Below are 18,196 nucleotides of genomic sequence, written 5' to 3' on the forward strand. Positions count from 1 at the left end.
CCCAGTGGCGCCAGTGCCATCCCCCGGACCCCCAGCCTCCGCCCTAATGATTGAGGGTGGCATTTAGCCTTCGGCTCACAGCTGCTGCCATGTACTGGCCCCCAACTCTCTTTGCGGTAGAGGTATAGGTGTAGATAGACGTGACTCTGATATCTATTGCGAACTTTGCTCGCCTGCGCAAGATTCCAGCTTCAGCTTGGATCTCCACTTTGTTGCAGACATGCAAAGAAATGTTATGTCTAGAGCAAAGCAAAGCAGCACAGCGGATGGGAGCTCAGCAGTAGAATAGAAGCTGAAGAGGTGTAGATGTTCGGAAGGTAGTCTTTATAGGATTTCCGGTCTGGTGGTGGTTGTTGAGGCAACAGATCAATAAACGGAAGCTGAAGAGGTGAACCTGTATTAAATGGACGTTCCTTGGCTTTGTGAGAAGCTATACTGCAAGCATTACCAAGCACTCCTGTCAGTTCTCTGAATTAGCGTGCAATCAATGCTCACTTCAACATTGACTCAAAGGGACAACGTAAATGAAACTCTCGTCCGACGTCCGTTGATGACTCGCAGTAGAGAACGCAAAGTTGACAACATTGGCGGAGGTTATAGAGAAGAAGGCCAGAGAGGTGATCTCCCCTCGAGCTGTGGGAGGGTACTATCTTCATGCACCAATCAAAAATTGTTTATCTCAAAAAATAAAACTATTTCTTAGGATTCCTATCCCATCCTATCAATGGAATAAATCACCACTATTTTCATGCATCAATTAGAAAATAGTTTTATCTCAAAAAATTAACAATTCTATTTTTAAAATAGCCTCAGTTTTTTCATTAGGAAAAAGGGTAGGCATCACCAAAACCTTACCCCTTTGGGGTAGGCCAAAACACGAATAGGACCCATATGATGCTCTTAAATGAAAGGACCGTTTCCAAACTAAAAACTAAAGAAGTTTGCAATGTTTCACATGCAAAGTCAAGTGCCTGTATCCAAATTTTCAATGAACACTCAAATCTGAGGATAACAATTCCACATAGCATGGAAAAATCTCCCATTGCCGGTCCATTTTTCATGTTTTACATATATTGAGGGCCTTGGCTTGGTGGGCGGACGTACTTTTTAAATGAATTATTGTTGGAGGATTATTTTTATACGATGTATAAAAACATCTTGTTCTGGTTGAGTAAGCCAGCCTATTGCACTTCAATGAACCAACTTCACAAAAGTTTGATTGTCTGAGTGGACGAGCAATTTTTTTGTCTACCATACAAATGACATACTGGGATTTTTGTTGCCTTTCATGTGACTCCTCTGGATGAGGCTATCTCCCCTCTTCAAGAAGACTTGTTCTAGAAAGAAACGTAATAACCTCCTTTGATATCCCACCCCTAACCTGTGGGATCAATGACCTTTTTGATTGCTTTCTCAATTTCATTTCCACTCTTTAAAAAAACTAAAAAAAAACCTGCTTTGATGCCTATCTCCCTTCTTCACTAAGACTTGCTTCAATGTACTGAATAGCCAGGCATTGCAAAGGGAGAGTAGCTTCAATGGTGGGCCTCTTCAATTACTGCACAGATCACCTTTTCATTCCGTAGCCACCTCCCGAAACTAGCATACCCATTCTTTTGGGAGTAGCTGGCTTCTGATCATCAGGAAATAAGGAATCCTCAATCTCCTCCAGCGACCTGCCCCTCATCTCGACAATGCATATTCTAACAAAAATCATGCCAGAAAGTCTCACAATGGCGAAGAATGTGAATAGAAACAAGTCACCATATAGTTCAAGGATTGGCAGGTACAACATTCCGATTAAGCCGCTGGTAATCTGCACAGTTCAGCATCATAAAAGCATAGGTGATGTGAACCATTCAAACCCATAACAAACTGCCACTATGCTCTTACCCAAAGAACACTCAAACAAATGGCCATGGCTTTGGCACGAATGAGATTGGGAAACATTTCTGGCAACAAAGCCATAGGAACCGGTCCCGCACCAATCGCAAACATCAGCATGTAGCTGCGGCAGAATTGGAATATAGAGAGACCATTAACATAAGAGCAATGGTTTACTTTTAATCACGCCACATGCCATGACACAATGATATGCCCAACTTACAACAGTGTTCCAAACAGCAGAACATAGCTCTTAGCATTGTTGGCGATTGGGAGCAGCACTGCACAAGATTGGATTGCCATACCCAATGACTGCACAATCACCATTGAGTTACATCTCTACAATTGCAAACCCACGTTAAAATATTCATATGCTTACCATGCCCAAGAAACTCCACATGAGCAGAGTTTTTCTTCCCCACCTGTCAATGAGGTATGTCGTGATACAAGAAACTGCATGGCCATACCAGACACCTAATTATGTCAAAATCTTGCCCAGTATGCCTTTGAAGAGGACTAAAAAAGCCAAAATCCATTACCAACGAGATTAACAAAGCCTACACAGACACTTGCAGCTAGACTTGATGCGACTCCCGCGTTTCTGAAGATAGTTGATGAGAAATAGACAATAGCATTGATTCCTGCAAACTGTTGAAATACAAAGATGGCAGCTCCTTTAAGAATGACTACAGACAAACCAAACACAAATCTGTCAGATGAATTCTGAAAAGAGATGAGCTTCCTAATCAAGGTTGAACATAATCCTCAACAAGTAAGCCACCAAGCATGCTGTAGTGAGTAGGGTATATTGGATCACCTTTAACAATCTCTTTGTTACATAGATCAGCATATGTGGCTGTCTCAGTCTTTTCTCCTTGGCCTAGATCAGCAAAGTCTGCTTTGAAATTTGTAGTGCCCCACAGCTTTTCCATTGCAATTTCTGCCTCATCCCATCTAGATTGCTGGCATGCAACACATTTAAGGTATTAGCAGATGCAAAACCAGTTTAGCAAATTGATTGATCATGATGTGTGGATAATGAAGACACTCCTCTTCATCTAGCAATACACAAGCATACACATTGAAGGAGTACGAGCGGAAGTGCGACGCGAGAGAGAGTGCGAGAAGAAGAGCACGACGATATGGTGAACTCGCTCTACTGTAATGTGTAGAGCATAGTGAGTTCTTATTAGGTTTTTACAAAAGAATATGTGTACATACCTGGCGGCCCGCCCACTTACCTGGGCGACCACATTGGGCTTTATACCCCAACAACCTCCCACTTAAAGTCCAATGTGGTACTTTAAGTGTGAGAGAAGCTAATATACAAGAGATGTAGAGAAGTGATGTACTACCCTACACCTAACTGCTTGCGAAAATACGCAAAGCTCTCTGAGGGAAGTCCTTTTGTAAGTAGATCAGCAGGATTTTCTGTGGTGTGAACTTTGACAAGCTGAAGTTGCTTATCCTCGAGCATTTCCCTGATGAAATGATACTCCACATCCACATGCTTTGTCTTTGAGTGATAAACTGGATTGCGAGCCAATTGTATAGCACTTTGACTATCACAATATAACACAGGCATCTCTTCTTTGATTCCCAAATCTGTTACTAGTCGATTAAGCCAAATTGATTCTTTGCATGCCTCTGATGCTGCAACATATTCAGCCTCTGTAGTAGACTGAGTAACACAATCTTGTAATCTAGAACGCCATGATACTGCTCCACCAGCCAATGTAAAGACATACCCTGACGTAGACCTTCGGTTGTCTAAGTCACCTGCATAATCTGAGTCTGGAAAACCCTTTACACTTAGCTCCCGACTCCCATAGCATATACACATACTCTTTGTAGCTTTCAGGTATCTCAATATTCCTTTCACTGCCTCCCAATGTTTCTTGCTTGGGTTTGACAAGTATCGACTTACTACTCCCACTGCAAATGCAATGTCTAGGCGAGTAGCAATCATTGCATACATCAAACTACCCACTGCAGACGCATATGGAATCTTATCCATTTCAGCCTGTTCTTTTTCAGACACAGGACAATCTTGTTTGCTAAGTTTCACATATGGTGGCAATGGAACACTCAGTGCCTTTCCCTTCTCCATATTGAAACGTTGCAAAACCTTGTCAATATACTCTGTTTGAGATAACCAAATCAACTTATTTGATCTGTCTCTCTCAATGCGCATACCAAGTATATGACTTGCCTCACCCATGTCTTTCATGTCAAACGATTTTGCCATCTTTGACTTCAAAGCTGAAATTTCTTCCAAATGCTTGCAAGCAATCAACATGTCATCCACATACAAAATAAGGATCAGCCAACTACCATCCTTAGCCTTCTTTGTATATAGACAGTGATCGAACTCACTACGTTTGTAGCCTTGAGAAAGCATAAACTTGTGGAATTTATGGTACCATGCCCTCGGTGATTGTTTTAAGCCATAAAGACTCTTTAACAACTGGCATACCCAATCTTCCTTGCCTTTCTCAACAAACCCTTCTAGTTGCTGCATGTAAATTTCCACATCTAAATCACCATGCAAGAACGCTGTCTTGACATCCATTTGGTGCAACACCAAATCTAATATGGCAACCAATGCAAGAAAGCATCTCAATGTAGTCATCTTGACCACCGGAGAGAAGACTTCATCAAAGTCAATACCTTGTTCTTGCTTAAAGCCCTTGGCAACAAGCCTTGCTTTGTACTTTGGCTGACTATCATGAGCGGTGATCTTATACCTGTAAACCCATTTACAAGGTAGAGCCTTTTTGCCCTGTGGTAATTTAACTAGCTTCCATGTCTTGTTTTTATGCAGAGCTGTCATCTCTGACTGCATGGCCAATTGCCAATTCCCGAAGTCCTTCATTTGCACTGCTTCCTTGTAACATGAAGGTTCATTGCAATCAATCAACATGACATAGTTCATAGATGGAACAAACCTATCAGGAGGTCGCGTGACACGTCCAGATCTACGCACAATAGGTGGCTCAGGCTCAGCCACAACCTGTGGTTCCACTCTATCCTGTCCTTGCTCCTCTTGAGCCCTGACATTTTGTCTTGCACGTGCAGGTCCATCTTCTTGGAAGACAACTCTTCTAATCTCCTCAACCCTCTCTGGTTTAGAATGATATTTGGATTCATTAAAGTGAACATCATTGCTGCGGACAACCTTTCTGGATTCGGGATCCCAAAGTCTGTACCCCATCTCACCAGAATTACCATAGCCTAGAAAGATGCACTTTCTACTCTTTGGCTCAAGTTTGTTCCTAAATTCCTTTGGAACGTGAGTATATGTCTCACAGCCAAAGACTCTGAGATGCTTGTATGAGGGCATTTTGCCTGACCATACCATCTCTGGCACTGAATCCTTCTGCAAAACCTTGCTAGGAGATCTATTTACAAGATGAACAGCTATTGATACAGCTTCAGCCCAAAACCCATTTGGCAGCTGTGCATTAGACAACATACTTCTGACCTTCTCTTGTATGGTCCTATTCATCCTCTCAGCAACACCATTTTGAGGAGGATTGTAAGGAGCAGTAAGTTCACGTTTTATACCTTTTGACTCACAAAAGTCCTGAAAGGCCTTTGAAACATACTCTCCACCATTGTCAGTGCGTAAGCATTTAAGCTTCTTGCCACTCTGATTCTCCACAAGTGTCACAAACGTTTTGAAAACACTAAACGCTTCATCCTTGTGCTTGAGAAAGTAAACCCATACTTTCCTCGAGTAATCATCTATAAATGTCATAAAGTAAGAAGCTCCCCCTAGAGATAGGTTAGGCATAGGTCCACACAAATCACTATGAACAAGTGCCAACTGTGTATCTCTTCTACTGCTTCTATGCTTATGTGGCTGCTGTTTTTGCTTACCATACAAACAATGTTCACAGAATTCAAAATCATTAAATGAAAAGCCAGGAAAATAACCAGAACGAGACAAGATTTCCATTCCCTTCTTGGACATATGTCCTAACCGGCTATGCCACAAAGAAACGTTCGACTGCTCGGTTACATTGATTACATTTTTAGAGACATTTGATAAATAAATCATGTAAAGTCCTCCAGACTTTACTCCATGTGCTACTGTCATAGAACCCTTGGATATCTTCTACATGTTTTGTCCAAAAGTGGTGACGTAGCCAGCATCATCAAGTAAACCTGTGCTGGTCAAGCTCTTTGTAATTGCGGGAACATGTCTCACATTCTTCAGCGTGAAAGAAGAGCCATTCTGAAACTTCAATTGAACATCTCCAACACCTAAGATCTCACATGTCTGCCCATTGCCTAGCCGAACATGATCTTTAGTGGTCACATAAGAAGTAAACCACTCCTTGTTTGGAGACACATGAAGTGATGCCCCTGAGTCTATAATCCAATCACTCAGTGCATTTCCATCAGATGCTGTAAGAAGAGCTGAGTCCATTGTATTCTTCAAGAAGTAGATGTCTCCTGACACTAGACTGTCATCTTCTGCAACAGTGTTTGTCACATTTATTTCTTGAATCTTCACTGAGGACTTGTTCTTCTCACCATGGTCTTCAACTTTCTCTTTGCCTTTTTCTGCTTTCCATTCTCTGCAGTCTCTTTTCATGTGACCCTTCTTGCCACAATGGTAGCATTCTATGTCACTCTTGCCTTTAGCACTGCGGGACTTGCTACGAGACTGATTCCTCTTTCCACCTTTGTACTTTTCTTTGGTCCTTCCCCTGACAACTAAGGCTGTTCCTTTGCCTTTGTCCATTGTCTTTCTATTGGTTTCTTCAGTAAGCAGACTTCCTTCTACACCTGCTATGTTCAAACCATCTGGAGGTGCAGAATTACTCAAAGCTGTGCGAAAAGTGTCCCAACTTTCCGGCAATGTGATCAACAGGAACATAGCTCTAACAGATTCATCAAACTTGACACCTTGAGCTGACAACTGACTATAGATTGTGTTGAATTCATTTAGATGATTGGACATAGGTGTCCCTTCTTTCATCTTCAAGTCAACAAGCTTCTTAAGCCAGTATACCTGTGAAGCTACACTCTGCTTCTCATAAAGATCACTCAGCTTTAACCATGCTTGATAAGCCGACATCTCGTCTGCTACATTGAAGTAAACGCTTTCTGCCAAAGTCAACATAATGATAAAAAGTGCCAATTCATCCATTTCACTCCATTCATCTTCGCCCATATCTTCTGGTTTTCTCCCCTTGAGCTTTATAGGTTTTATCTACTTCTTTTGTACCAACACGTGCCAAATCTGCTGCTTCCACAATGGGAAATTGGTTCCATCCAGCTTCTTGATATTGTAAAGAGCACTGTCCTGTGATCCAGCCATAGCTACGCTTCACAGTAGTTTACTTTCCTTGGAAAAATTCGGCAAAGTTTCCCCTGTAAACTGACCTCTGAACCAATATCAACTTGTCAAATGAACCAAGAAAGCTTCAGATTCTGCAGAAATTTTGGCAGAGTCTCCTTTGTAAAATGGCTCTGGTGTACTAAAAACAGACCAAAAAACAACTAAAAAAACCACTGTCTCTCTAACACTGTAAGCTGTGGGTAAACCTGTCCTGCACCTGTACTGTCTCTGACTGTCCTGTCACTGTCCTGTAAGCATAGACTGCGACTATGCCTCAACGGCAGTAAAGCAAAGATGCAATCCCAACTGTCTAACTCACAGTCAATACATCCTGGTTGCCTATCTAAGGGTGCTCGAGGGATCGCTCCAAGACCTGTATCACCGAAAGGATCTCAACATTCGAGAATCCCCCAGCTCAATAGAACCTCACTCGACCCTCAACAAAGGCTGCAGTAAATCTGACAGTACATAGACATCCCACAAAGTCATACATCCACAAATTTCCCACTGTATGCTGTAACCGCTGCGGCGGTTGTTTGCTGCGTGACTCACAGCCAGCAAACCCTCAACAAACATATATCATCTCTGACAATACATCCCATGTGGAAGTACCTGCAATGTCAGGATGAAATCTGAAATATAAAGCAGCAAACACAAGCTACCTGATGAACTAGTAGATGTCGCCTACAGTCTGTGTGTAGATGCGCCCGTGTCGTATGTGACGCCTCCAAGAACTGTGAGCCGTCCTTCGATGTGTAGACAACCACAAATCAACACTCTAGGAGTGTCGATATTCTCAGCACCTGCAGTCGTAGGCCGAAAACCCCAAATTTGCAGAGTCGGATCTGCACCCGCTAAGACCACGTAGTCGAAAATGGCCTACACAGAACTTTGTCAAAGCCGAACGGTAACCGAGATGACCTCAGAATGAATTTCTGAGCACACCAAGCCCTACGAGCTCTCCCACAAGATTTGGGGCCGTGTCTTTGCCTGTTGAATTTCACTCCAATCTGAGCTGGTGACTCTAGCCTCCTGCAGTGATGCCCCGAGCCTCGATCTGAGCTCTGATACCAGTTAAAGGAGTACGAGCGAAAGTGCGACGCGAGAGAGAGTGCGAGAAGAAGAGCACGACGATATGGTGAACTCGCTCTACTGTAATGTGTAGAGCATAGTGAGTTCTTATTAGGTTTTTACAAAAGAATATGTGTACATACCTGGCGGCCCGCCCACTTACCTGGGCGACCACATTGGGCTTTATACCCCAACACACATGCTATGTACAAATTAGAGGGCATCATTATTTCTTTTCTCCCTATTTCTGAATTTACCCTCTACTTGGGGCATCACTTCGTTTTGAGAAACAAAACTAAAAGCGAAAGTCGTATAAAATCTTCAATACAAAAGAAGAAAAAAGTAAGCTGCACATGGGCCTAAAATATCAACAAATAAAGTACCTTTTTTGACATAAACACAATCTATCTTGCCATGACTTCTACACAAGTGGTCAAATTTTCAATTTCAGACTGAGACTCCTCTCCTATGCATTGCTCTCAAAATCGCCCCAGAAAAGGAATTCATCTCGGCTGTCAAAACGCTCGGCAAACAAAGCAACTAACTAGTTGATCTTTGAGGAGGTGGAAGCAGTCCTTTAACTCTTTTACATGCAAGTTTTGATCTGTGATCTGTGCTAACGACATCAATTAAAGGGGTTGCAAGCTCTCTTTTTGCTGTTGCATAGGGTAGGTAGAGAAGCAGTTTTTTGAAGATACCTTCATGAAGGACAGCTGAATACCGCCACATGTACCTATTTGGGGGTCAGCAATCTCTGAAAAGGAACTCCACCTCGTTAGTGTCTCGTCTCAATTGTTCGGTACTTTCTTTGAGTTGAAGTATCTAAAGTGTTTAGAACTTTGTTGTTCCAAAATTTGATCCAGTTGATCTTTCCCATTGGCACGTGGTGCCTTCAGGTTCTATAGCAACAGAGCTCAGCAGTCTCTTCTCCAGCAAGCAAACTAATCCTGCTCACAAACCTACAATTATGGAGTCTGAAGAACATACAAGGTTTCTCGTCAACGAGTTGCAAGAGTCTCTCTCTAAGCATCTACAAGGTAGTTTACCACAACCAAAGACTGCCTTGAGGATGCTTAGAGAGCAACTCCTTGACAAGAATGCTTTGTAGTGGTGGAGTTCTCTATCTACCAAACCTCATGTTCCAAGGACATGGAAAGACTTCACGTAATCACTTTAGGCGACGGTCCAAACGGAAATGCAAGGATAGCTGCAAACTACACACTTGGCAGCACTTTAACACTTGAATAATTGAGAGACAGACAACACGACTCCGTGGAATCTCGAGACAAGCCGCATTGGCCCAAAAGACAGGCGCCCCTTTTTGTAAGGTGCAGTGAAATGAATGTTGCGCTTTGCTCAAGATGAGTGCTCCGAACTGTGCTCAAGGTTCCTTTTGTTCTTATCGAAGGTAGAGCCTTCCGTTCTTAATGAGAGAATGCTATGATCACAAACAAAGTGAATGGACACTGTGCGCACAAGTGTATGAGACTGAGAGATAGAGAGAGAAGAGAGATACGACACCAGAGACGTTGTAAAACCCTCCTCCGAAGGCCCCACTCTCGTCGGCGAGAGTGGTCTACTTATGATTGCACAATCTGGTACAATGGTGATGCATGAGACTGATGCAAGGTCTAGACTATGTTGACGACTACTACGGGAATGACGAGGCCGACACTAGGGTTGAAATCTGCAATCTTTCTACTGCTGTCCAAAAACGCTATGGGCTAAAATCTGCGACTAAGCCAAAAACGCTGATTTTGGGGTTGTTTTCTGTGGGTCTTTGTCGCTGAAAATCTGCAGGTTTAGGGCTGAAAATTGAGGTTCTTACCGGGCTGAATCTACTACTCTTCGAGGGCTGAATCTTGATGGTCTTTTAGGGCTGCAAATCGCTGCATATGCCAAATCTGCAAGGGCTGAAGATGGGACCAAAAACGCTGGATTGTTGTGTTCCAAAAACGCAAGCTTGCTGGATTTCCAAAACGCTAGTGAAGCTCTTATGCTGGCGATCCTTGTTGATGCAACAAGGCTAGACACTGGAACTTGCTGGCGATGACAAGGCTGATGCACAAACGCCAGGCTGGGATCAAAACGCTAGAGATGTCTGATGAAGAAAACGCTAGCATGGGGGTCTTGCTTGGAGGGGGAAACCGCCAAGGTCCTGTTGAGAAGTTTCCTGTTGAGCTTAGCTCCTGTTGCCTCTTCTGCCATTTAGTGCTAGCTTTGGTTTGCTTATATATTTTCTTAGCAAAATTGCCCTACCTACTTTTGTTGGAAAGTCACTTAAATTAATAAGTGAAAAATGCCAAAAATAGGTAAAATAGGTTAAATGCACTAGAAAATTCCCCTAAAGGAATCTGATGGATTGTGATGGGAATACTGATGATCATGTTGTGTACAACCAGAGGATATGCATCTACACTAAGTGACTGGCCATGCACGGTCTACGAATAGACTCACAATAGTGCCAAATCACTTCTAATCTAGACTGATTGGACTGACTGAACCCTGATCATGCTGTAGCTTGTCCACGGACACATAGGGTTGGATGTGTCACGTGACATCCCCTCCTTTTCAAAGTGAGGTACTGGTACTGAATTGTATGGCATCGAAGGAGATCGCCAATAGCATCCGGAATCTTGGAAGGGATTCTTCGCCGGCCCAGTCTGATGTGTGGGTCGTGCAGTACTTGAACTTCATAAAGGTCTGCAACGCTTGCTTCTTTGGGCCGCACCGAAAGCGACACAAAGTCTTCTGTGGCTCCTTCAATACTTCAACTTCGTCAAGAGTCATATGCTTCTTTCTTCTTCAAGAATCTCCATGGCTGAAAATTCCTGAAACCATTTCCAACACAAAACCATGAATATACCTATTCCATGTAAAGTGAGTGGAAAAAATCTTGTCTTCCTCAAAGACTGTGCATGCAATGTAGATGAACAATGAGACGGAGTGCTAAACCGTTCACCACATACACGCAAACAATCAAATTGAATCTTTCTCTTCTGATCTACAACAATCAATTGTGGCAATCCACAACGGAAATGCCCATGCTTGGTACTCATACTTTCATGTGCTCTTTCTATGATGTGTCATGCCAAGGAAGAGACACGGAATGTGACTTCCTTGAATGCAAACTTTTCAAGAAAAGGGATCACATAAAGACGCTGATTAAAATATAGGAAACGACCACGAATGAAACACTTGAACAATGCGTGCGTATCAATCATGCGAACACATAATACTTCCTGTGAGGTTCTTTGGACCTAGGCTCGAGAGCCAAGATCGGTTCTTCCTGAAGGATCAAATCAACCTGTGGGGGTTCTTTGGACCTCGACTCGAAAGCCAAGATCGGTTCTTCGTGATTGATGTAATCTACAACGAGGTTAGCTTCGCTAGAAAAAGCATCCACTAACATATCACCCTTGTGAACAATCACATCATCTTCATGCAACTCATCATGCTTGTGAGAAATCACATCTTGATCATGCAAATCATCATGCTCATCATTATCATTCAATTCATCATGCTTCTCATAATCATGCAAATCCCGTGTGTCATGCTTGGGAGAAGAAGAGACTGAGAGTCTCCTTTTCCCGAATCTCTTGCATCTGTGCTTGCATTTGAGAAAAGAGTCGCAACATCTTTTGCATTCTTGCTTTGGTCTCGCGATCAAATTCTGCTTGTCTTGCTTTCTTCTCGCGATCAAATTTAGCTTGACTTTCTTTTTCTTCCAAGTCGTACTTACGTTCTATGGCTGCCATTTCTTCTTCGTAGTCACGATCTATGGCTGCCATTTCTTCTTCGTAGTCACGATCTATGGCTGCCATTTCTTCTTCGTAGGCCTTTCTGTCTGCTTCTCTTTCTTGGTCCAACTCCTCCATAGGAGTTAGCGCAATCCTTGACGTAGATGGGAAAGGGGGAGGGTCGGAAAAACATCCTGGTGGGGAAAATTCTTCTTCGCCTCTCTCATGCTCATCACCTCCAAGCGAAGTATCCATTCCGCTTCGAGTGATGACCATCCACAGAAGTCGTGGGTTCTTGTGGTCTTGGGTTCTTAAGTTCACGAGGAACTTGGGGGTCTTAGTTCTTGGGGATCTTGAGTTCTTGAGTTCACGAGGAACTTGGGTTCTTGAGGGTCTTGGGTTCTTGAGGTTTTCTTTCGCTTGCAAACCGCGTTTGAGAAGGATCTTCTCTTCACCCGAGTTCTACTCCTTTCTGCGGACGCACCCCTTAGCGGCCTTGCGCTCACACCAAGGTTGCTTTTTCCCACCTCCACGTCAATTGGTTGGCCGCTAAGTGCACGGTCCACTCTCAATGAGTGAAAAGAGACACAAGGGGAGGCGCTGGACAACCCCTTCTTTCCTCGGATTCCTGTCACTATTCAAAAACACGATTAGGAATCGGCACGCCCAAGCGAACTTGGGTTCGTGCGACCACAACAAGCAAAAAAAAATTCTTCTGATTCTTGTGGTTCTTTCCTTGAGTAATACAGAACATTGCCAAAGCTCTGATACCAATGTAGGGTGAAGCGGAATGAATGTTTGCGCTTTGCTCAAGATGAGTGCTCCGAACTGTGCTTAAGGTTTCTTTTGTTCTTATGGAAGGTAGAGCGTTCCGTTCTTAATGAGAGAATGCTATGATCACAAACAAAGTAAATGGACACTCTGCATGCAAGTGTATGAGACTGAGAGATAGAGAGAGAAGAGAGATACGACACTAGAGACGTTGTAAAACCCTCCTCCCAAGGCCCCACTCTCGTCGGCGAGAGTGGTCTACTTATGATTGCACAATCTGGTACAATGGTGATGGATGAGACTGATGCAAGTCTAGACTATATTGATGACTATGACGGGGATGACGAGGCCGACACTAGGACTGAGATCTGCAATCTTTCTACTGCTCTCCAAAAACGCTATGGGCTGAAATTTGCGACTAAGCCAAAAACGCTGATTTTGGGACTATTTTCTGTGGGTCTTTGTCGCTGAAAATCTGCAGGTTTAGGGCTGAAAACAGAGGTTCCTAGAGGCTGAAAACTGAGGTTCTTACCGAGCTGAATCTTTGATGGTCTTTTAGGGCTGCAAATCGCTTCATATGCTGGATCTGCAAGGGCTGAAGATGGGACCAGAAACGCTGGACTATTGTGTTCCAAAAACGCCAGCTTGCTGGATTTCCAAAATGCTAGTGAAGGTCTTCTGCTGGCAATCCTTATTGATCCAACAACGCTAGACACTGGAACTTGCTGGCAATGACAAGACTGACGCAAAAACGCCAGGCTGGGATCAAAACGCTAGAGATGTCTGATGAAGAAAATGCTAGCATGGGGGTCTTGCTTGGAGGGGGAAACCGCCAAGGTCCTGTTGAGAAGTTGCTTGCTGAGCTTAGCTCCTGTTGCCTCTTCTGCCATTTAGTGCTATCTTTGGTTTGCTTATATATTTTCTTAGCAAAATTGCCCTACCTACTTTTGTTGGAAAGTCACTTAAATTAATAAGTGAAAAATGCCAAAAATAGGTAAAATAGGCTAAATACACTGAAAAATTCCCCAAAAAGAATCTGATGGATTCTGATGGGAATACTGATGATCATGCTGTGTGCAACCAAAGGATATGCATCTACACTAAGTGACTCTGACATGCACGGTCTACGAATAGACTCACAAAAGTGCCAGATCACTTCTAATCTAGACTGACTGGACTGACTGAACTCTGATCATGCTGTAGCTTGTCCACGGGCACATAGGGTTGGATGTGTCACGTGACACTATTCTTTATTATTACACTTCGCAAAATACAACATTAGGGACTCTCAAATGGGCCTTATAAGGACTTTGATTTTCTCCCTCTTGTCCAAAGTAGACGCACGGTAATTTTTTTACAAATGGAATCAAAACTTGTTGGACCTTTTGGATTTAGAATGTACTAATCGAGATCTATCAATTGATATATAGCGTGCCATTAGATTCCTTATATTCTAGAAGATTTCATCTTTTGATGTGACAACTTCGTCTTATAAATGCAATCTCTCCTCACATTTTAGTTTCAATGGGAGGCCATAACTTCTATAAATCAACTCCAAATTTGTTGGAGTTTGGGGATTTAGAGCCTACTTTCTAAGATCTTTCCAATGATATGTTGATTGATAGGGTTTTGACAAAGCGTTTATGTACTTCACCAAGTTGCCCACTTTGAACAAAAGAGGCAAAGTGAAACCTCCTTATAGGGCCCCTTTGAGAGTCTAAATTTTCCCTAATGATCCCGAGGGTCCACCGGATAGTTTGGCAAGGGCACACTTTTTGGCTCTTGATGCAAAGTGGATGGGGGAAGAGAACCTCACAGATTCTCATTAGTTTTGAGCTATATCTTGAGGATTTTAAATTATTAGTAGTGTTTATTCCAAAAGTTCCAGAAGGCTATGCGGACTGCGCAAGAGGCGAGCCACTCCACTCCTTTGTCACAAATTGCCTAGATTAAATGAAGTCATTGATTTCTTCTTGAGATTTTAGGGATATTGAGAGGCTGAGAGTATTTTGCGGAATGACTTTATGAAAATATGTACCTTGAATTGGAAATTTCTTTCATGTGTGTTGAAAATTTATCTAGAGGAACCTAGGACAAGCCCACATTCTCTCTTCAAGGAAAGTGCAAGGTATAGACCCATGGTAGTCAACCACACAACAATATAACCATCAAATCCATCATGCATAGTATTAACTAAATACCACGACATCCCCACTAAGATCGTTAGTGCCCAATAGTGGGTGTAGAGCTAGTACTAACATATGCTCCCAAACACAATACATACCACTCGCACACACACATATGAAAAGAAGAAAAGATGAAATGTTTGCAATATTCAATATTTTATCTGATGAATAATTTGAACTTGGTGCATCTAGACATCTGTTAGAGATCAAAGAGATCTGGATGTGATGGCTAAGTGAACGTAAAATGAATGAGATTCTAGTACATAAAGATTCTAATCTGGATGAGATGACTAGATACTGTTGTGAGTGGATGAGATGGCTACACAATAATCTAGGTGCATCAAGACTTTTGGACAAGATGCGATGGTTGAATTGAAAGATTGAAACACGTGTCATGGAGGCTTGAGAGTCAATCTTCTTGAGTTTCCTATAGGAAATCACTAAGGAGATTCTGGAAAGTCTTGGAAGATCTTGGAAGAAAGTTTTGGAAGACTCTAGAAGACGGCATCATAGCTTATGAAATCGCCTACATCATCGTTGATGTCATCGCTTGTGTCATCATCTACATCATCGCCTATGTCATCGCCTGCATCATCGCTTGTGTCATCGTTGATGTCATCGCCTATGTCATCGCCTGTGTCATCACCTACATCATCACTAGAAGGCTCTAGAAGAATCTAGAAGGTTCTAAAAAGTATCAAGGAGATTCTACAAGTTTCTAGAAGCATGGAGAAGATTCCGGAAGAGTCTAGAAGTTTCTAGAAAGCTCTAGAAAGTTGAAGAAGGATCCGGAAGGTTCTAGAAGAACTAGAAGGATCAAGAAGGTTCTAGAAGATTCTAACCTCCTCAGGTAACCTCCTCAAGCACTAGTATAAATAGGGGTCTTGGGCCACAAGCCCCTCAGTCTTGCCAACACCAGTTGTGAGGCTCTTATGAGGAAATCCCTCTTCTAGTTCTCATGTTCAAGTCTTGTCCTTGCAATCGAGCCTTGTCTTGTACTCAAGTCATGTAATCCTAGTCTTGTATCTAGCTCTCTTAATAAAGTATTAAGTCTTATAATCAATATTAAGCTTATCATCAAGTCTCCTCTTGCTCTCTTCTAGCTCTATACGCGTCTCCTCTTGCTCTCTTCTAGCTCTATACGCGTTCATAACAATTTGGCAAGACTGCCATCATGGCTTACCTAGCTAGCCATGCAACAATGTATTTTGGAAAGCATTGCATCCACCTTGAAAAAGATGCAACAACAAATTCAGGAGCTACATGCTCAACAAAAAGAAGAGCAATCACACTTGCCAAGTCTAGTAGTGCAAGAGCTTCAATCCCCATGCCATTCCCAAGAGCTTCAACCCCCAGTGTAAGAACTCCATAAAGCCACTATATGCCAAAATCCACCCATGATTTTGGCTAGTCCAAGGGGTCAAGTAGAGAACCCACACTTTCCAAGTCCAGTAGTGCAAGTCTCAATCACCAATCCGAGAAGCCAATAAGATCAAAAATCTTCCCGTGGTTTCAGCTAGTTCACCACAACAAAGGAAGGAGCCTGAGGACAGCTTACCTGAAAAGTATGATGGGATAGGATTGAATTTTAGAGGCTTCTTCCAACAAGCGGCATTGTTTATATGCATGCAACCAAAGCTTTATTCCGATGGTGCTTCTTAAATTAATCTCATTGGCGCACTTCTCTCAACACGCTTTGAAGAAGTAGTTGTTGAAACCAAGCTTAGCAAGCTACGTCAAGGCTATCACCCTTCTTCATTCATTGGGAAAGGAATGGGGAAGCTTTTCTTTGAGGATATTTACCGCTATCATGGACTTTCAGGTGACACTGTTTCAAATCAAGAACTAGAGTTTCTATTGAGCTTTTGGAAAGACTTGTTCAAGATTCAAGTTGTAAAGATTAACCTCTCTTTATCCAATCATCCACAAAGTGATGGACAAACAAAAGGGGGTGAATCAAGCCATAGAGCAGTATCATCGATGTACAATCAACTATCATCATCACCTAATGATGGATGTCCACATGAATCATCGAGTGAAGAATCGCACTGCCACAGATTTAGCCACACATCCACAAAGCATTCACAAAGAATTGACAGTAAATATTAGAAGAGATCAACACACGTATAAAGCTAGTGTGCACAAACATCAAATGCAACATCCACTATACGAGATTAAGGATCGAGTGTGGCTTCTCCACGTGCTCTACGTTCATCTCACCCTTTGCAAAAGCTAGATTATCAAAGACTTGGACCATTCAAGATAGTTGGTCAAGTGAATCCAGTACATATCCTCTCCAGTTTCCACAGTCTATGCGGATTTATGCAATCTTCCATGTTTTAGTACTCGAGTCTTTCCATTGGTCCAAACTTCATGAGTACCATCAACAACCATCCATCAAGCTTTGCTTCCATGCCAAGAAGCAAAACTGCTCCTCGTGGAACTCGTCGCTAGAGGAGGGGATAATGTCATGGAAGCTTGAGAGTCGGTCGTCTTGAGTTTCCTATAGGAAATCACTAAGGAGATTCTAGAAAGTCTTGGAAGATCTTGGAAGAAAGTTTTGAAGACTCTAGAAGACGGCATCATCGCTTATGACATCACCTACATCATCGTTAATGTCATCGCTTGTGTCATCATCTGCATCATCGTCTATGTCATCGCCTGCATCATCGCTTGTGTCATCGCATGCATCATCGTTGATGTCATCGCCTATGTCATTGCCTACATCATCACTAGAAGGCTCTAGATTCTACATCATCACTAGAAGGCTCTAGAAGAATCTAGAAGGATCTAGAAGATTCTAGAAGGTTCTAAAAAGTATCAAGGAGATTCTAGAAGTTTCTAGAAGCACGGAGAAGATTCCGGAAGAATCTAGAAGTTTCTAGAAATCTCTAGAAAGTTGAAGAAGGTTCTAAAAGAACTAGAAGGATCAAGAAGGTTCTAGAAGATTCTAACCTCCTCAAAAAGAGCCTAGAAAGTCCTAACCTCCTCAAGTAACCTCCTCAAGCACGGCCACAAGCCCCTCAGTCTTGCCAACAAGAGTTGTGAGGCTCCTATGAGGAAATCCCTCTTCTAGTTCTTATGTTCAAGTCTTGTCCTTGCAATCAAGCCTTGTCTTGTACTCAAGTCATGTAATCCAAGTCTTGTATCTATCTCTCTTAATAAAGTATTAAGTTTTATGATCAATATTA

At 42.6% G+C, this 18,196-nt stretch overlaps 1 protein-coding gene across 1 annotated transcript in view; it reads right to left on the reverse strand.

Moving 5' to 3' along the window:
- Positions 1–1,020: 1,020 nt before the first annotated feature.
- The window catches only part of LOC147437931 (putative plastidic glucose transporter 2), a 29,481-nt gene continuing 12,305 nt past the window's right edge, over positions 1,021–18,196 (reverse strand). The window contains exons 8-13 of the mRNA XM_086486032.1: positions 2,702–2,846; positions 2,424–2,570; positions 2,264–2,337; positions 2,108–2,196; positions 1,894–2,008; positions 1,021–1,816 (exon numbers count right to left, since the gene is read on the reverse strand). Coding sequence (XP_086342158.1) covers positions 1,568–1,816; positions 1,894–2,008; positions 2,108–2,196; positions 2,264–2,337; positions 2,424–2,570; positions 2,702–2,846 — 819 coding nt within the window. The 3' untranslated portion in view covers positions 1,021–1,567. The remainder of the gene's footprint in view (positions 1,817–1,893; positions 2,009–2,107; positions 2,197–2,263; positions 2,338–2,423; positions 2,571–2,701; positions 2,847–18,196) is intronic.

This window comes from Adiantum capillus-veneris, chromosome 17 (genome assembly GCF_014529385.1).
Source record: "Adiantum capillus-veneris isolate H3 chromosome 17, ASM1452938v2, whole genome shotgun sequence".
In the NCBI taxonomy this organism is placed as follows: Eukaryota; Viridiplantae; Streptophyta; class Polypodiopsida; order Polypodiales; family Pteridaceae; genus Adiantum; species Adiantum capillus-veneris.